At 43.5% G+C, this 20951-nt stretch overlaps 1 protein-coding gene across 7 annotated transcripts in view; it reads left to right on the top strand.

The window, feature by feature from the left end:
• Positions 1-16652, top strand: part of SLC17A5 (solute carrier family 17 member 5) — a 58911-nt gene extending 42259 nt beyond the window's left edge. For 5 of the 7 annotated variants that reach the window (XM_031012174.3, XM_055390631.2, XM_031012176.3 and 2 more), the window contains 3 exons: positions 1205-1352; positions 9776-9866; positions 15034-16652. In XM_031012174.3, coding sequence (XP_030868034.2) covers positions 1205-1352; positions 9776-9866; positions 15034-15171 — 377 coding nt within the window. In that variant the 3' untranslated portion in view covers positions 15172-16652. Of the gene's footprint in view, positions 1-1204; positions 1353-9775; positions 9867-11290; positions 11389-15033 lie in introns of all 7 variants that reach the window. The other 2 variants (XM_055390635.2, XM_063707707.1) reach the window with 2 other exon arrangements.
• Positions 16653-20951: the final 4299 nt, after the last annotated feature.

Below are 20951 nucleotides of genomic sequence, written 5' to 3'. Positions count from 1 at the left end.
GCTATTGGATAGCACTGCTGTAGACACAGAAAAACTAACAGCCCACTCATTAAGTCCCTTCTCATATTTTACGCTTAACTGCCTGTAATGACCAATGTGTATTCTTATCAGTTGTTAATACTAGGGAGGATTCCTGCAGATTATGTGGGGCAGAAAAAAAAAAAAAAACCAAGGACGGGCATTGGGCTCACACCTGTAATCCCAGCACTTTGGGAGGCAAGGTGGGTAGATCACTTGAGGTCAGGAGTTCGAGAACAGCCCGGCCAACATGGCAAAACCCCATCTCCACTAAAAATACAAAAATTAGCTGGGTGTGGTGCCCCAGGCCTGTAATTCCAGCTATTCAGGAGGCTGAGGCAGGAGAATCACTTGAACCTGGGAGGCAGAGGTGGCAGTGAGCCCAGATCGCGCCACTGCACTCCAGCCTGGGTGACAGAGCGAGACTCCAGCTCAAAAAAAAGAGAGAGAGAGAGAATGAAGACAGAGATTTTTAAAAATCTTTTTAAGAGATAGGGTCTCACTCTGACAACCCAGGCTGGAGTGCAGTGGTGCCATCATAGCTCACTGTAACCTTGAACTTCTGGGCTCAAGCAATCCTCCCGCCTCAGTCTCCTGAGCAGCCAGGAATACAGGTGTGCACCACCATGCCTGGTGAATTTTGTTTTTAATATTTCATAGAGACAGGGTCTTGCTGTGTTGCCCAGGCTGGCCTCAAACTCCTGGCCTCAAGTGATTCTCCCGCCTCAGCCTCCTAAAGTGCTGGGATTACAGGTGTCAGCTGCCACACCCGGGCAAGATGGAGTATTATTCTAACCTCATCCATCAGAGTTTATTATTCAGTTTATCTCCTTTGGTTATATGTATTTTAAATCACATTCTGTGTCAGCTATTGCTTCTCTCTAGAAACATATTTTTAAGTTGTTCTTGTCTTGTTCTTCTCTAACACCATGGAATTTTAGCTGAGTTTTGGCCACATGTAGATTTAATAACATTGCATAATGAGATTTTCCTTTTATAGTATATTAGTTGTATTACGGCCATGTTTTCCAGCATTTTTTTTCTCATGAAATTTGTTAGTCTTCCAGGCAATATAGTGTTTCTACAGTAGGTGGCAGCAATTTCAAATTTCAGATTTATACCATATTAAGGTAGAGCAAATATTAATGCTGGGTGTTTTTTCCCTTTTATAACTTTTTAACTCCAGGAATGATTGGACCTGCAGTATTCTTGGTAGCTGCTGGCTTCATTGGCTGTGATTATTCTTTGGCCGTTGCTTTCCTAACTATATCAACAACACTGGGAGGCTTTTGCTCTTCTGGATTTAGCATCAACCATCTGGATATTGCTCCTTCGTGAGTACTAACGTAAAGATTTGCTGTGATTGACTTTAAATTATATTTTTAACAATCCTGATAAAAGGCCAGAGGCGGTGACTCATGCCTGTAATCCCAGCACTTTGGGAGGCCGAGGCAGGTGGATAACCTGAGGTCAGGAGTTTGAGACCATCCTGGCCAACATGGCGAAGCCCTATCTCTACTAAAAATACAAAAATTAGCCAGGCATGATGGCGGGCACCTGTAATCCCAGCTACTCAGGAGGCTGAGGCAGGAGAATCGCTTGAACCCAGAAGGCAGAGGTTGCAGTGAGCTGAGATCACGTCATTGCACTTCAGCCTGGGCAACAAGAGCGAGACTCCATCTAAAAAAAAAAACCTGATAAAATAGATATGATATAAAACTTACCATTTTTAAGTATGCAGTTCTGTGGCATTAAGTATTCACATTGTTTCATAACTAGCACCACCAACAATCTCTAGAACAATTTCATCTTCTCAACAGAAACTGTACCCATTAAACACCATCTCCCATTTCTCCTTCCTCCCAGGCCCTGCAACCAACATTCTACTTTCTGCCTCTATGGATTTGACTACTATAGGAAGGACTTTAAATTCTTAACAAGACTTTAATTTACACAATAATTAAAGCAGGAAGTTGTTTTTAAATTTAAACTTTTAACTATCATCACCTCTGTCCACAGTGCTCTCATTAGAACATTGTAATAATTCATTATAACTGTGTCTGTTCACCCAGCTAGACTAGGAACTCTGTGAAGGCAGAAACTCCCTTATTGTCCTCAGGGCTCTCCATGGCACTTGGCATGTAGTAGCCATTTTTTCAGATGAATGAATGTCAAAGAGTAGACCAATTGATTTGTCTAACTATATTACCTATGTGCAAATATATTTGTGTAGCACTTGATAGTTTACACATCACTTTCACAAACACTATCCATTTTACCCTTAAAACATTCCTTTGAAGTAAGTATTTTTGCCCTATTTGAATGTTAAGGAAACTTAAGAGAAGTTAAGTGATTTATCTTACAGCACACAGCTAATATAATAAATGATAGAGCCAAAACTTGAACCTAAAATTTTTACTTTTAAGCCCAAAATTCTTTCTGCAGCTACCTCTCTGGAAACATTCTTTGAGCCACATACTTCTAAAACCATTTTGTGCCAGTTGACAAGGTAAATAAGGGAGCTATGTAAATATTTTAACCCAAAAGTTTTAATACACTTTATTTGTAAAAATAATAGATATGAATTTATTTTGGAGAAAAGACAGATGGACTCTTACCCTCTTTTCACTATCTCAAAATCTTCACACTTGGACTGCTACAGAATCTTCTGATTTCTATGAATCCTCAGTCTCCTATCTCTTCAATAAATACTCTAAGATAAGCTGCACTCTGTCACCCAGGCTAGAGTGCACTGACGCCATTGTAATTCACTGTGGCCTTGAACTCCTGGGATCAAGTAATCCTTCCTGCTCAGCCTCCTGAGTCACTGGGACTGCAGGTACACATCACCATGCCTGGTTAATTTTTCAAAAAATATTTTGTAGAGATGGGGTCTCCCTATCTTGCCCAGGGTGGTCTCAGTCTCCTGGCCTCAAGTGATCTTCCCGCCTCAGCCCCCCGAAGTGCTAGGATTACAGGCATGGGCCACAGCACCTGGCCAAGACTTGAGGTTTTGTCAAGCCTAGGGTTGACGAATAGTCAAAGGGATATGGGAATTGAGAGTTTTGGCAAGAAATAGTTCTAGGCTATGTTATCGCTTAGGATGTTTTTAGTTGAAGTGTAGAAATTCTAATTTAAACTGGGCTAAACAGCATAATCTATTGATTCACTGAATTGTATCCAGAGATAATAGGCTTCAGGCAAGAGTTGATATACAGCTGCCTACTAATATCACCACAGATTGTTTCTTTCTCACTCTCTGTCTTTTACAGTAGTAGTTTTGTCCTAAGACTGGGTCTGCTTATAAAATCACACAATGAAATGATTGCCAGCAACAATCAGGACTACATGCTTCTTCATTCACATCAAACAGAAAGAAAAGGATCTTTTCCTCTGTCCACCATGGAAATAAGTCCTGGGCTTCATTTTGGTTGACCCAAACTGAGTCACATGAACCAACCCCAATGGCCAAGAGAATATCATGTGACTTTAGGACAATCAGCACCTACCCCAAAAGTTAGAAGTCAACGGGTCAGTGCCCCTCAGACGTCACTATTGCTACACAGATGGGGGTGGGGAGTGGGAATGGATGCTGAGGAATCCATCGGTAACATCCATTATAACACATGAAGATGTAAATAAACATGAGTCATTTTGAGCCGGGCACGGTAGCTCACGCCTGTAATCCCAACACTTTGGGAGGCTGAGGTGGGTGGATCACCTGAGGTCAGGAGTTCGAGATCAGCCTGGCCAACATGGTGAAACCCCATCTCTACTAAAAATACAAAAATTAGCAGGGTGTGATGGCACACACCTGTAGTCCCAGCTTCTCAGGAGGCTGAGGCAGGAGAATCGCTTGAACCCGGGAGGCAGAGGTTGCTGTGAGCTGAGATTGTGCCACTGTGCTCCAGCCTGGGCGACAAAGTGAGACTCCATCTCAAAAAAAAAAAAAAAAAAAATTATAAGGAACATAAAATTGGTTCAGCAGCCATCCAGCCAGAAGGTGGTAAGTCACCCACACCATTTAATAAATCTGAAAGGTAGCTTAGGATTCATCAGGTTCCTGAAGTCTTGTTAGAATCTCTGGAATCTGATGAGGGCCCCCTCTGCTCTCTTGAACTAGCAATGAAAGAAAATTGGATCATCGGATAAAAATTGGAGCTATGGTCGGCTGGGTGTAATGGCTCATGCCTGTAATCCCAGCACTTTGGGAGACCAAGGTGGGCAGATCACCTGAGGTCAGGAGTTCAAGACCAGCCTGGCCAACATGGTGAAACTCTGTCTCTACTAAAAATATAAAATTAGCCAGGTGGGGTGGTAGGACCTGTAATCCAAGCTACTTGGAAGGATGAGGCAGAAAATCACTTGAACATGGGAGGTGGAGATTGCAGTGAGCAATTGCACTCTAGCCTGGGTGAGAAGAGTGAAACTCCATCTCAAAAAAAAAAAAATAGTGCTATTGTCAAAAGATGAAAATAGATGCTGAAGAAAAAGAAAACCAAATATCCATGGTACCTACCTTATAAGATCGTTTTGAAGATTAAATAGAACACACACAGAACACTTTGCTCATAATGCAATAAAGGTATTTGCATATAATGCAATAAATGTAATTATTTTCTGGCTAACTTTGAGTCAGGTGTGGTGACCAGGGTCACAGATCAATCCAAGTAAAATATTAAAGTGATGATTGGTGTGCTTTCAGAAAGGAAAATGCTGACCACTAAAGAGCCACCACTGGGTCACTAAGAGCCAAAATGGCAAAACAGTCTAACTTCTCAACATAATTTTTAGCCTAATAGAATAAAGAAAATATAGTAGATTTGATATGTCAGGACTTCAGCCAGGTCTCCTATGATAGATACCCTTTTGGACAAGGTGGAGAAAGATGAATTGGATGTACAATTAGATAAATTTGTCACTACTAAATTTCAGTGTAATAGCATGCTCATTAACGGATCTAGTCATTTGAGAAACACTGTGCCAGGCACTGTACCAGATGTTGAAGACACAAACATGAAATTAACATGATTCCTGCTGGCATCTGTATAAGCTTAAGCTGGTCTGGATGATGGTGGGTCATGTCATGAAGTATAATGCTGGACAGGCAGCAGGGGGATCCTGTGCCTGAGCTTCAAGCATCAGGTGGGTGGTTGAAGTCTACATCTTAAAGACCCAGGTCCAACCCTGAAATTTTATGAGTCTTATAAGCCGAAAAAGACATTTATCTAGATATCATAAGAAGCTAAACAGTTTTAGTAACATAAATGATGCCAGCAAATAGTTGTAGCAGTTGGGAGGATGGTAAGCAAGTGCCTTTATGCCTCAGATAATGAGGACTGCTGTACTTGTTCTCAGCTGACTGAGACACAACTATTCCAAATGTAAGTAGGCCGGGTGAGGTGGCTCATGCCTGTAATCCCAGCACTTTGGGAGGCTGAGGCGGTTGGATCGTTTGAGGTTAGGAGCTCCAGACCAGCCTGACCAACATGGTGAAACCCCATCTCTACTAAAAATACAAAAATTAACCAGGTGTGGTGGCGGGCGACTATAATCCCACTGACTCAGGAGGCTGAGGCATGAGAATTGCTTGAACCCAGGAGTTGGAGGTTGCAGTGAGCAGAGATTGTGCTACTGCACTCCAGCCTGGGCTGCAGAGTGAGACTCAGTCTCAAAAAATTAAATCAACAAATAAATAAATAAATCTCATCAAAATCAAAATTATTATTATTATTTTTGTTTTGTTTTGTTTTTGAGACGGAGTTTCACTCTTGTTGCCCAGGCTGGAGTGCAATGGTGCAATCTCAGCTCACCGCAACCTCTGCCTCTTGGGTTCAAGTGATTCTCCTGTCTCAGCCTCCCAAGTAGCTGGGATTACAGGCATGTGCCACCACATCCTGCTAATTTTGTATTTTTAGTAGAGACAGAGTTTCTCCATGTTGGTCATGCTGGTCTCGAACTCCCGACCTCAGGTGATCCGCCAGCCTCGGCCTCCCAAAGTGCTAGGATTACAGGCGTGAGCCACCATGCCCAGCCCAAAGTCGAAATTATTTATCTCCCTTAGTGTGTGTGTGTGTGTGTGTGTGTGTGTGTGTGTGTGTGTGTGTGTGTGTTTAAACCTTGCAGTTCTAGCTCAAAGGATAACTTTCTTATATTTTGATTCAGCTCTTCAGATGAGCTTTTTAGTTTTTCTTTTCCAACTGGAATTTCTTCGTTCGAAGCACACCAGTTATTTCTAGTTGCAGGAGTCTTGGCTACATATCTTATTGGGGATTACATATCTTATGTTTTTCATAGTTGCTTTTTATTGTGGTAACAACTGAGGGCCCATTCAGTGTAATTCTCTACTAGTTAAAACAGAGGCACTTGAGGACCATAAACAAGCCATAAATAAGTTCAACACCAGGGCTTGTGGTGACAAATGAAGCATGAGAAAATTTATCTTTCCTACAGATTGGGTTCAGTGATTACTGTGTTTCGTTTTTTTTAACAAGGTAGCATTGTAGATTATAACATTATAATATTAAGTGCTGATTCAGAATCAGACAAATTGGGTGACATTTTATGGTTTTTCTTCATCTATAAAATGAAGATAATCCAGCTGGGTGCAGTGGCTCTCGCCTGTAATCCCAGGACTTTGGAAGGCCAAGGTGGGAGGATCGTTTGGGCCCAGCAGTTCAAGACCTGCCTGGGCAATATAGCAAGATCCCACCTCTAAAAAACTTAACAAAATTTTAAAATTTAAAAAATAAAATGAAGATAATCCTTCCTCATGGGGTTGATTTTATAATTAAAATGATATAATATGATATATAAAACCCTCATAAACATGTCTGATATAAGGTTTTCCAATAAATAGTCAGTAAATAGATACAAGGTTTTCCAATAAATAATATTCCTATTAACATATAAATGTGTACTTGGATTTTATAGGCCTTTACTTCTATAGACTGAAATAGAGATTTTATTTTACTAATTTATTTATTATTTTTTGAGACAGAGTCACACCCTGTCACCCAGGCTGGAGTACAGTAGCAAGATCACGGCTCACTGCAGTCTCAAGCAATCCTCCTGCAATCCTCCCACCTCAGCCTCCTGAGTAGCGAGCAGGTCTACAGCCTGAGCCAACACACCCAGCTAATTTTTTGTGTGTTTTTTTATTTTTTGTAGAGAGAGAGTTTCACCATGTTGCGCAGGCTGGTCTCAAACTCCTGGGCTCAAGCAATTCGCCCACCTCAGCCTCCCAAAATGCTGGGATTACAGGCATGCACCACCACACCCGGCCCCAAAATAGAGATTTTTCTATGGTAATTTTGTTGCCCGAATTCATGGGAATTAGATAGATTTTCAGCTATTAATTCCAATAGTACTCCAACAGCACAGAATCCAGACTGAGTCCATACAACTTGTTTTCTTCCAAATAGTCATCAATCTTTCATGGCCTGTCCTGGCCAAGTGAAATATAAGTACTTGAATGAGCTTCTTGTTGCTGACATTTAGAATTTCATGGCATTTGTCTGCACTTAATATCTGTCACTGGAAAGGCTGGCAACGTTGCAGTTGACTCCTCTTACTGCCAAGGTGTTAATGGTTTAAAAAGAAAAAAAGAAAAGAGAGGCTCTGCCAAGCTTGGTTAATTTAGATACACTCCTAAAGGGGATAAGCCAAAAAGATCTGTACTTCATGGTTTTGTTATAGTGCTGTGTGTATGCGCAAGTTTTGAACATAAAACTCTGTGATCTTTATACATAACTGAATTAGTTAAGCAGCACTTTTTTTAACTGAACTCCTCCTTCACCTTTAAGTGTTTTGTTTTTGTTTTTGTTTTTGTTTTTTACCAAAAACATTAAACCTAAATCTAATGAACCCCCTAGGATCTAGAGTCTGGAAACTATCAGTGTACAGGAAATACAGGAGGTATAAGATTATGTGAAATGATACCTAAGAGATACAATCTTCAAAGTCCAGAATTCATGAATATATACAGGACAAACATCCTAGTAAAGAGACAGCAATTTTAGGCCAGGCGCAGTGGCTCACTCCTGTAATCCCAGCACTATGGGAAGCTGGGGCAGGCGGATCACCTGAGGTCAGGAGTTTCAGACCAGCCTAACCAACATGGTGAAACCCCGTTTCTACTAAAAATACAAAATTACCCAGGTATGCTGGTGCATGCCTGTAATCCCAGCTACTCAGGAGGCTGAGGAAGGAGAATCACTTGAACTGGGGAGGTGGAAGTTGTAATGAGCCGAGATCACACCATTGCACTCCAGTCTGGGCAACAAGAGTGAAACTCTGTCTCAAAAAAAAAAAAAAAAAAAAAAGAGGTAGCAATTTTAAAAATGAATTATCAGGCCAGGTGCAGTGGCTCACACCTGTAATCCCAGCAATTTGGGAGGCCAAGGTAGGTGGATCACCTGAGATCAGGAGTTCAAGACCAGCCTGACCTACATGGCATGCGTGTATAGTCCCAGTTACTTGGGAGGCTGAAGCAGAAGAATCACTTGAACCCAGGAGGCGGGGGTTGCAATGAGCTGAGATCGCGCCACTGTACTCCAGCCTGAGCGACAGAGACTCCGTCTCAAAAAAAAAACATGTAATTAATGGAACAAGTAAATTTTATGTTTGATATGATCTCACGTCTATAATAACATACTAGAAATATATACAGACAGAAAAAATAGGATATTTATGAAAGTGTTAATGTTGATCATCTCTATGGGGAAGAATTATAGGTAATTTTACTTCCTTATTTTTTTCTTTTTTCGTATTAATTTTCAAAAATTAATTACAATTGAATTTTCAAATCAGGAAAGAAATTTTTTTAACTTAAAAAACTTTAAGCTAGACATGCTAAGCTTTCTGTATGAAAATGATATCTCAGAACTTTCCTATATCACTATAAAAAGGGGTTATTTCCATGGCTGTGTTCCTGTATGTAATTTTTTTTTTTTTTTTTTTTGAGACGGAGTCTCGCTCTGTCGGCCAGGCTGGAGTGCAGTGGCGCGATCTCTGCTCACTGCAAGCTCCGCCTCCCAGGTTCACGCCATTCTCATGCCTCAGCCTCCCGAGTAGCTGGGACTAGAGGCGCCTGCCATCACGCCCGGCTAATTTTTTTGTATTTTTGGTAGAGACGGGGTTTCACCATGTTACTCAGGATGGTCTCGATCTCCTAACCTCGTGATCCACCCGCCTCGGCCTCCCAAAGTGCTGGGATTACAAGCGTGAGCCACCGCGCCCGGCCTTCCTCTATGTAATGTTAAAATGCTACTTCACTATTGAAATGCAAGTTTTTCACCAGCTGAATATAGAATCCCATTTCAATAAGACATTTTATTTAGACATAAAATTTCACAAGAACACAACCTGGAGCAGAATAGCTGTCTATTGAAAGAAGCAGCCAGGCGCTGTGGCTCATACTTGAAATCCCAGCACTTTTGGAGGCCGAGGCAGGCAGATCACTTGAGGTCAGGAGCTCGAGAGCAGCCTGGCCAACATGGTGAAACCCCGGCTCTACTAAAAATACAAAACTAGCCCGGCATGATGGTGGATGCCTGTAGTCCCCGCTACTCAGGAGGCTAAGGCACGCTTGAACCCGGGAGGCAGAGGCTGCAGTGAGCTGAGATCATCCCACTGCTTCAAGCCTGGGCCACAGAATGAGACTCTGTCTCAAAAAAAAAAAAAAAAGAAGAAGGAAAGAATGAAGCTGTTTAAATGTGTATCACAATAATAAACGTCTATGAAAATGTTTCTACAGGTATGCTGGTATCCTCCTGGGCATCACAAATACATTTGCCACTATTCCAGGAATGGTTGGGCCCGTCATTGCTAAAAGTCTGACCCCTGATGTAAGTAGATAATTTACTTGTAAACTGGAAAGGTTTTGGAGCTGCACATCTGTGTCAAAGTTCAGTGTATTTTAATTAAGTTTAAAATTCTAAATGTTCTTATGAAATTCTTTTTAGCAACAAAAAGCTAAATGCCTTAATGGATGGGAAAGTATATTTTCAAAGAACAGTTTTTGGATTTTAGACAAAACAATTGAACTAAGTCAAATGAAGACACTGTAGCTGAAACCACAAAAGTAGTTAAAAGTTGTGATATTGGCCGGGCGCAGTGGCTCATGCCTGTAATCCCAGCACTTTGGGAGGCCGAGGCAGGTGGATCACGAGGTCAGGAGTTCAATACCAGCCTCACCAACATGGTGAAACCCCGTCTCTACTAAAAATACAAAAATTAGCCGGTGTGGTGGCAGGTGCATGTAGTCCCAGCTACTCAGGAGGCTGAGGCACAAGAATCGCTCAAACCCAGGAGGCGGAGGTTGCAGTAAGCCAACATCGCCACTGCACTCCAGTCTGGCAACAGAGCAAGACTCCGTCTCAAAAAAAAAAAAAAAAAAAGAATTTCAGGACTTACTTACAGACTTTCTTATTACCAAATATACTGATTTCAGACATATATGTGTTCCCCACAGATAGTGTTCCTACTTCTTCTCCACATCTACCATTTCTAATTCCTTAAGTGACACGGTACCTCCCTGTTACTATTTCCTCTCACTTAATAAAAAGGAATGTTGTAGAAATGCTTTTTCTAAAGTTCTGTGTCTCAATATGGACATGTCCAAAATGTTTAACCTTGTCCTCATGGAGCAGGGTGGCAACACCAGAACCTAAGTCAGCTCGCTACCATGTGTTCATTTCACTTACTGATAATGCCAGCACTTCTGCTAGGGAAATATGGATTCCTGAATTACAGTCTTGTATGTTTACAAGTGGGAACTGCGCTTGATTTGGGATATGTGACAGCATTTGTTTAATGCTATTACAAGGATATCACTGTTTTAGCTGGGTGTGGTTTGTTTGTACCTGTAGTCCCAGCTACTTAGGAGGCTAAGGCAGGTGGATGCATAAGCCCAGGGTTTTGAGGCTGCAGTGAGCTATGATCATGCCTCTGCACTCCAGCCTGGGTGAGAGCGGGAGACCCTGTCTCAAAAAAATAAAATAAATAAAAAATAAAAATAAAAAAATGAACAAAATAAAATAAGTTTCTCACTCCGTTGCCCAGTCTGGAGTACAGTGGTGCAGTCTCAGCTCACTGCAACCTCTGCCTCCCAAGTTCAAGCAATTCTCCTGCCTCAGCCTCCCGAGTAGCTGGGACTACAGGCACCCACCACCATGCACTGCTAATTTTTGTTTTTTGTTTGTGTGTGTGTGTTTTTTTGTTTGTTTGTTTGTTTGTTTTTTTGAGACGGAGTTTCGCTCTTGTTGCCCAGGGTGGAGTACAATGGCGCGATCTCAACTCACCACAACCTCTGCCTCCCGGGTTCCGGCGATTTTCCTGCCTCAGCCTCCCGAATAGCTGGGATTACAGGCATGTGCCACCACGCCCAGCTAATTTTGTATTTTTAATAGAGACGGAGCTTCTCCATGTTGGTCAGGCTGGTTTGGAACTCCTGACCTCAGGTGATCCGCCCATCTCGGCCTCCCAAAGTGCTGGGATTACAGGAGTGAGCCACTGCACCCGGCCAAATAAAACTCTAAAGTATATTATTTTAAAAAAGGAAAAGCACACACTTACCTTCACAATTGTAATTTCTTTCTTTTTTTTTTTTTTTTTTTTTGAGATGAAGTCTCACTCGTCCCCCAGGTTGGAGGGCAGTGGCGTGATCTCAGCTCACTGCAACCTCCGCCTCCCAGGTTCAAACGATTCTCCTGCCTCAGCCTCCCAAGTAGCTAGGACTACAGGCACGTGCCACCACACCCAGCTAATTTTTGTATTTTTAGTACAGATGGGGTTTCACCATGTTGGCCAGGCTGGTCTCGAACTTCTGACCTCAAATGATCCACCCGCCTGAGCCTCCCAAAGTGCTGGGATATCAGGCATGAGCCACCGCGCCCAGCCTGTAATTTCTTACTTTGAGCACTGCCTCAAAAACTTTGTGGAATGAGTCAGCATATAAATAAATAATGCAATAATTAAAATTCAAAGCGTGTCTGAGGTTCAATGTTGTTATAAACAAAACAGTATTCTCTAAAAACTGGTGGAATTTTTGTTAAAAAACAAACTAGGAGCTGTGTGAGACTTGTAGTACAATGATTGATTTTAAGTTCACTCATTGCCTTCAGATAACACTGAAGTATTATTTTATCCCAGAGACCACACAGGGCAGCTTTGTCTTAGTAATCCTAAGAAGCTGTTTCAAACATTTCTTTCTGGTATAAGATGTAATTATTGACTGATTCCTCAGAAGAATTTAAGATGAGTATCTAAGATTTTTTTTCACTAAAATGCATTCATCTCAGACAAGTATAACCACCACAGGGTGTTCCTTTCTTCATGTTTCTCCTTTTTTCCCAAATAAATGACCTCATACTGGCTTCCCAGTGCCTTCTCTTTCACTTCCTCATTGCTAGTTCTACTGCTTGTTTGTTTGGGTTTTTTGTTTGTTTGTTGTTTCTTTGTTTTTTGAGACAGGGTCTCCATCGCCCAGGCTACAGTGCAGTGGGGCAATCATGGCTCACTGCAGCCTCAACCTCCCCAGGCTCAGGTGATCTTCCTACCTCAGCCCCCCAAGTAGCTGGGACTACAGATGTACACTACCATGTCCAGCTAATTTTTCTACTTCTTGTAGAGATGGGGTTTCACCACCTTGCCCAGGCTGGTCTCAAACTCCGGGGCTCAAGGTATCCACCTACCTCGGCCTCCCAAAGTGCTGGGATTACAGGCATGAGCCACCATGCCTGGCCTACTTGGTTTGTTTTTTTTGTTTTGTTTTGTTTTTGAGACAGAGTCTCACTCTGTTGCCCAGGCTGGAGTGCAGTGGCGCGATCTTGGCTCACCACAAACTCCGCCTCCCGGGTTCACGCCATTCTCCTGCCTCAGCCTCCCAAGTAGCTGGAATTACAGGTGCCCACCACCACGCCTGGCTAATTTTTTGTGTTTTTAGTAGAGACAGGGTTTCACCTTGTTAGCCAGGACAGTCTCCAACTCCTGACCTCGTGATCCGCCTGCCACAGCCTCCCAAAGTGCTGGGATTACAGGCGTGAGCCACCACGCCTGGCCTGGTTTATTTATTTATTTATTTTTGAGACGGAGTTTCACTCTTGTTCCCCAGGCTGGAGTGCAATGGCATGATCTCAGCTCACTGCAACCTCCGCCTTCCAGGTTCAAGCAATTCTCATGCCTCAGCCTCCCAAGTAGCTGGGATTACAGGAGCCTGCCACCACGCCCAGCTAATTTTTGTATTTTTAGTAGGGACAGGGTCTCGCCATGTTGGCCAGGCTGGTCTTGAACTCCTGACCTCGGGTGATCCACCCACCTCAGCCTCCCAAAGTGCCAGGATTACAAGCATGAGCCACCACGCCCAACCAGGTTTTTTTGTTTTTGTTTTTGTTTTTGAGAAGGAGTCTTGCTCTGTTGCCCAAGCTGGAGTGCAGTGGAGCGATCTCGGCCTCACTGCAAGCTCCACCTCCCAGGTTCACGCCATTCTCCTGCCTCAGCCTCCCGAGTAGCTGGGACTACAGGCGCCGGCCACCACGCCCGGCTAATTGTTTATATTTTTAGTAAAGACAGGGTTTCACCATGTTAGCCAGGATGGTCTCGATCTCCTGACCTCGTGATCCGCCCACCTCAGCCTCCCAAAGTGCTGGGATTACAGGCGTGATCCACCACGCCCGGCCGTGTGTTTCTTATTTAGTGCTGCAAATATAGTCACCACTCTGGTTAGACTGAAATTGAAAAAATCCAAAAAATGGTTGTTAAAGGTAGTCACATGACCCAGAAATTTAGATAACTGTCTGATATTTTTATGCCACAGGGTTATACACTGAACAGTTGTCTTACTGACAGATCCCATGTTATATCCTGCTTTGTATGCCATTCAAGATCTTTTATACTTGCCAGGCCTCTCTCTGATGTCACAGATCCTCAAAGCTGAACTTGAGTTCATCTTAACAGTATTTACTTGATCCACCTGACACCTTTCACCTGAGAACCTGGGAGACCGTGCACAGGCATAAGACTTTCTTAGTGTTAGTTAGTGTTAGGCATGATTCAGGGACATGCCAGTACACTTTTTATTGAAGTATATCTATCTATCTTCAGTAAACTTTTTATTGAAGTATAACTTTTTTTAAATGCACAAATCCAGGCCAGGCGTGGTGGCTCACACCTGTAGTACCATCACTGCGGGAGGCTGAGGCGAGTGGATCACTTGAGCCCAGGAGTTCAAGACCAGCCTGGGAAACATGGCGAAACCCCATCTCTACTAAAAATATATATGTATATGTCTATGTATATATACATATATACATATGTATACGTATACATATATATACACACACAAAGAAAATCAGCCAGGCATGGTAGCATGCACCTCTAATCCCAGCTCCTTGGAAGGCTGAGTTGGGAGGATCGCCTCAGCCCAGAAAGTAGAGGCTGCAGTGAGCCGAGACTGCGCCACTGCACTCCAGCCTGGGTGACAGCGTGAGACTCTGTCTCAAAAATAAAAACAAAAATAAATAAATGCACAAATCTAAAGTGTGCAGCTAGATGAATTTCCACAAAGTTAATACATCTGTGTAACCAGCACCCAATCAAGAGACAGAATATTACCTCCCTCAGTAAGACCCCAGGTACCACGTCCTCCTATTTTTCCTTCACCCTCACCAAGTGGAACCACTCTCCCAACTTTTAACCCCCTAGATTAGTATGGTCTGACTTTGGGCTTTATATAAATGGAATAATTTAGTATGTACCTTTTTTGTCTGGCTTCTTTTGCTTCATATTTTGTTTGTGAGCTGTATTTATGATGTTGTAGCCCATTCTCATTGCTGTATTGTATTACGTTGAACAAATATACCACTATCCTACTGCTGGTGGACATTTGGGTTGTTTCAGGGATGAGGCTTTTATGAATAATGTGGCTGTTTTAACATTCTTGTGACACTATCTTTTTAATGAAGTGAACTACACACAAAATTTTATTTCACTTGCATTTTTTTTCTTTCTTTATAGAACACTGTTGGAGAATGGCAAACCGTGTTCTATATTGCTGCTGCTATTAATGTTTTTGGTGCCATTTTCTTTACACTATTCGCCAAAGGTGAAGTACAAAACTGGGCTCTCAATGATCACCATGGACACAGACACTGAAGGAACCAATAAATAATCCTGCCTCTATTAATGTATTTTTATTTATCATGTAACCTCAAAGTGCCTTCTGTATTGTGTAAGCATTCTATGTCTTTTTTTAATTGTACTTGTATTAGATTTTTAAGGCCTATAATCATGAAATATCACTAGTTGCCAGAATAATAAAATGAACTGTGTTTAATTATGAATAATATATATGCTAGGACTTCTACTTTAGGTTCACATACCTGCCTGCAAGTCGGGCAACATGAAGTAGGACAGTTCTGTTGATTTTTTAGGGCCATACTAAAGGGAATGAGCTGAAACAGACCTCCTAATACCTTTGCTTAATTAAACTAGATGATAATTCTCAGGTACTGATAAACACCTGTTGTTGTTCACTTTCCTCATAAAAATTGTCAGCTCTCTCTGACACTTAGACCTCAAACTTTAGCATCTCTGTGGAGCTGCCATCCACTGTATAATTTGGCCTGGCAACTGGACTGAGGGGAGTGTGCCCAGGCAGCTGCCAAGCACTACCTCCCTGGCTTCAGGGTCAGAGTGCCCAGCGTTTATCAGAGGCAGCATCCAAGCCCAGAGCCAGTGTCGACTCTTCGGCTGGTGCTTTTCCTCTGAGGGGCTATCAATGTGTAGATAAAGCCCTGAGTAGGCAAGAGCAGTGAGATCCACTGCTGTGGTCTTGATACATCCTCAAACTTTCCCTTCCCAGCACAGAGGAATATCGGCTGGCATGCAACCTGCAAAAGAAAAATGTGGAGGTTGCAGTGAACCAAGATCACGCCACTGCACTCCAGCCTGGGCGATGGAGCGAGACTCCAACTCAAAAAAAAAAAAAAGAAAAAAGAAAGAAAAGCGCGATGCCCAGTCAATCACAAATAAGATCATCCTGGTTTAAATCTACTCTCACATGGATCACAGTATAAATTTCTATGTGCTGTGTTTTGTTTGTTTGTATTTTGTAGAGATGGGGTCTCGTTTTGTCGCCCAGGCTGGTTTTGAACTCCTGGCTTCAAGCGATCCTCCTGTCTCGGCCTCACAAAGTGTTGAGACTACAGGCATGAGCCACTGTGCCCAGCCTGTTCTATGTTTTTAAGCTACATGAGAATTTTTTTTTTAATTAATTCTCACTGTTTGTTCAGTCTGTCTTCATCTAAGTTTGTGTTGCAGCTTAAAGTTAAAGTGACTTTTAAAGGCCACATCACCTGAGACTAGGGTAATCATCTTTACTTCTGGTTCCTGAAATCATATTTTTCCAGTGGACCATCCTCCAGTGGTTGTGGTTGTTGAGCATGCTTTCAGAACACCTATGTGGCTTAAAACTTAGTTTATGTTTTGTGTTCAACACTACCTGTAATATTTTAAAACTGTTTAATGTGATGTGAATACATTTATGTACATTTATTTTTAAATTTGTAAATAGCTTTAAATTGCTATGGCAATGTTTCTTTTATAAATCATCAAAATAAACCTTTGTGAATTGATTTTTGGATCTGACAGTTCTGTGATGTTTCCTAGTGTCCACAGTGACTCTTTGACATCTTTTCTGCATCCTGCTCGAGCCATCGTCTTCTCTACACACATTTCTGCTACCACAAAGCCAAGGAACTTGGGCCTCCTAAGGGATACAGCATCAGAAATCTCTGTTGCCATCAACCTGCCCTTCCTAGCTCTGAATAGAGTCAGTCCTTCTTGCTATAGCATATGCCCACACTACACTGATTCTCTCTCTCCCACCTCCTCTAAGGACTTGCTTCAGCAATTCTTCTTTTTTTAAATAATTGAGACAGGGTCTTGCTTTGTTGCCCAAGCTGAGTTCAAGCGATCCTCCTGCCTCAGCCTCCCAAGTAGCTGGCACTACTCAGGCATGTGCTATCACACCCAGTTAGGAGCTCCTCTTTCATTTACTTCTTCAGTCTCTCCCCTTGTTCTTTTCCTTCTATCTCAGAGATATACACATCTTCTCTAGTCCTTAAATAAAAATACAGAAGTCTCCTGGAGACATTAAATCACAAGTGTACAGAATATCTCTAAGATAATACTCAAGAAACTGGAAAACAGTGTGTGATTTTATAGATAGATATAGATACAGATATAGATTTTCATCCATGGTTCGAGGCTCATAACTCCCATAGCTCTTGTTATGTTGAGCGCCTTTAGCCCTCAGAAGTAGCCTCAGGAAACAGAATCTTTCTGATCCTCTCCTGCCCTCCTTTCACCTGCTGCTTTTTCTCCCAAGGCAGGAATCTTCCCCCACCTTTCTGTCTTGGAACTGGTCATAAAGAAATTCTGTGGCTGGGGCAGTGGCTCACACCTGTAATCCCAGCACTTTGGGAGGCTGAGGCGGGTGGATCACAAGGTCAGGAGTTCGAGACCAGCCTGGACAATATGGTGAAACCCCGTCCCTACTAAAAATACAAAAATGAGCCAGGCGTGGTGGCGGGCGTCTGTAGTCCCAGCTACTCGGGAGGCTGAGGCAGGAGAATCACTTGAACCCAGGAGGCGGAGGTTACAGTGAGCCGAGATTGCACCACTGCACTCCAGCCTGGGTGACAGAGTGAGACTCTGTCTCAAAAAAAAAAAAAAAAATTATGTGGCCTACCTTGTTGGACTGTAGGTCATAAGACCCCATGCCCACATTTGAAAAGAGGTCCTCTCCATACCCTGGAGGAAGGAATGCTGCACAGAGATGCCAAGAAGAATCTGAACAGGACTTGCTGGGTTTCCCTCTGAGTCTATTAGTGTTAGATCACACCCTTTCTGTCCAATCACATTTCTACATGGTTGTTAATCATGACTATCCAATGAAGTCTCCATAAAAGGCCTAATAAGACAGGGTTTGGGGAGCCTACTGATAGCTGAACACATGGAGGTTCCTGGAGGGTGGCACGCCCAGAGAGGGCATGGAAGTTCCTCATCCCTTTCCCCAGACATTGTCCTGTGCGTCTCTTCATCTGTGTCCTTTGTAATATCCTTTATAATAAATGATAAACTTAAGTGTTTCCCTGAGTTCTTCGAACCACTCTAGCAAATCCATTGAACCAAAAGAGGCAGTTGTGGAAACCTCAACTTGAAGCCAGCAGGTCACAAGTTCCAGAAGCCTAGACTTGGGACTGGTGTCTCCAGTGGTGGGCCATCTTGGGGACTGGGCCTTCAACCTGTGGAATCTGATGCTACCTCCAGGTAGACAGTGTCAGCACTGAATTGGGAGACACCCAGCTGGTGTCTGTTGCAGAACTGATTGCTTAGTTGGTGTGTGAGGAAAAACCCACACCCTTTTAATCACAGAAGTCTGTGTTTATTGTTGTTGAATGAGAGATAAGAAAAAAACACATTTGGGCAGGGCGCGGTGGCTCACGCCTGTAATCCCAGCACTTTGGGAGGCTGAGGCGGGCAGATCACAAAGTCAGGAGATCGAGACCATCCTGGCTAACACGGTGAAACCCCACCTCTACTAAAAATACAAAAAAATTAGCCGGGCATGGTGGCAGGTGCCTGTAGTCCCAGCTACTCGGGAGGCTGAGGCAGGAGAATGGCGTGAAGCCGGGAGGCGGAGCTTGCAGTGCGCTGAGATCGCGCCACTGCACTCTAGCCTGAGCGACAGAGTGAGACTCCGTCTCAAAAAAAAAAAAAAAAAAAAAAAAGAAAAAGAAAAAAAAAACACATTTGGCCCGCCATGGTGGCTCACGCCTGTAATCCCAGCACTTTGGAAGGCTGAGGCGGGCAGATCACCTGAGATCATAAGTTCGAGACCAGCCTGACCAACACGGAGAAACCCTGTCTCTACTAAAAATACAAAATTAGCCGGGCATGGTGGCACATGCCTGTAATCACAGCTACACGGGAGGCTGAGGCAGGAGAATCGCTTGAACCCAGGAGGCAGAGGTTGCAGTGAGCCAAGATCACGCAATTGCACTCCAGCCTGGGCAACAAGAGCTAATCTCAGGCTCAAAAAAAAAAAAAAAAACAGTTTGAGTGGATTTTTCCACAAACAACGGTTACCTCTATAGAGATAAAATCAGCAACTAGGGATAGGAAGGACAATTAATTTTCACTTTACCAAATGTGGCAGTATGACCTATTCAAATAAATATATTGTTTCATTTATTTATTTATTTTCAGACGGACTCTTGCTCTGTTGCCCAGGCTGGAGTGCAGTGGCGCGATCTCTGCTCACTGCGGCCTCCACCTCCCAGGTTCAGCGATTCCCCTGCTTCAGCCTCCTGAGTAGCTGGGACTAAAGGCATGCGCCACCATACCTGGCTAATTTTTGTATTTTTAGCAGAGATGGGGTTTCACCATATTGGCCAGGCTGGTCTATGAACTCCTGACCTCGTGATTCGCCTGCCTCGGCCTCCCAAAGTGCTGGGATTGCCGTGCCTGGCCAAACATATTGTTTTAAAAACAAAAGACCTGTTGCCCAAGCTGCTGTGTAATCACCGCTAGGTTTTCTTTTTTTTTTTTTTTTTTGAGACGGAGTCTCGCTCTGTCGCGCAGGCTGGAGTGCAGTGGCGCGATCTCGGCTCACTGCAAGCTCCGCCTCCCAGGTTCACGCCATTCTCCTGCCTCAGCCTCCCGAGTAGCTGGGACTACAGGCCCCCACCACCACGCTCGGCTAATTTTTTGTATTTTTAGTAGAGACAGGTTTTCACTGTGTTAGCCAGGATGGTCTCGATCTCCTGACCTTGTGATCCGCCCACCTCGGCCTCCCAAAGTGCTGGGATTACAGGAGTGAGCCACCGCGCCTGGCACCGCTAGGTTTTCAACTACCTGCTGGACATCCCCAACTGGCTATCCTTCCTTGCACCTGAGACTATTCAAATCCAACCTCACTCCCCCACCCCCATTCTAAATAAAACTGGCTGTTCCTGCCACCTTCTTATTTCTCTTAAAAGTACATTTCCCCAGTCACTTAGGCTTGGCCCAAGGTCATTTTTGTTCCTCCTCCCTAGCCTCCCACCAAACCCCCTACTCTGTGCGGAAACAACCACCTGCCGACCGGGCACAGTGGCTCACACCTGTAATCCCAGCACTTTGGGAGGCCAAGGCGGGCGGATTGCCTGAGGTCAAGAGTTCCAGACCAGCCTGGCTAACATGGTGAAACCCCTTCTCTACTAAAAATACAAAAAAATTAGCCGGGCATGGTGGCGCCCGCCTTTAGTCCTACAAAATACAAAAAATTAGCTGGACATGGTGGTGCAGACCTGTAGTTCCCAGCTACTCGGGAGGCTGAGGCAGGAGAATCTCTTCCACCCGGGAGATGGAGGTTGCAATAAGCCGGGATCGCACCACTGCCCTCCAGCCTGGGCGACAGAAGGGGACCCCATCAAAAAAAAAAAAAAAAAAAAAAAAAAAACACCTGGCTCTTCCATTTCAGTTTTTTCATGTCTCTGGAATTTTTTGTTTGTTTTGAAACAGAGTATCACTCTGTCACCCAGGCTGGGGGGCGTGGCATGATCACAGCTCACTGCAGCCTCTACCCCACAGGCTCAAGAGATCCTCACACTTCAGCCTCCAGACTAGCTGGTACTACAGGTCTGCACCACCATGCCCAGCTAATTTTTGCATTTTGTAGAGATGGGGTTTCACTATGTTGTCCAGTCTAGTCTCCTGGGTTCAAGTGATCCTCCCGCCTCAGCCTTTCAAAGTGCTGGGATTACAGGTGTAAGCCACCATGTCCGGCCTGGAATTTTTTTTTTCTTAATCCTTCTTCCAGGCCAGGCACAGTGCCTCACACCTGAAATCCCAGTACTTTGGAAGGTCAAGGTGGATAGATGGCTTGA

Source organism: Gorilla gorilla, chromosome 5 (genome assembly GCF_029281585.2).
Source record: "Gorilla gorilla gorilla isolate KB3781 chromosome 5, NHGRI_mGorGor1-v2.1_pri, whole genome shotgun sequence".
Lineage (NCBI taxonomy): Eukaryota > Metazoa > Chordata > Mammalia > Primates > Hominidae > Gorilla > Gorilla gorilla.
The sequence above is the reverse complement of the archived record's forward strand: the minus strand, read 5'-3'. Positions and strand labels throughout refer to the sequence as shown.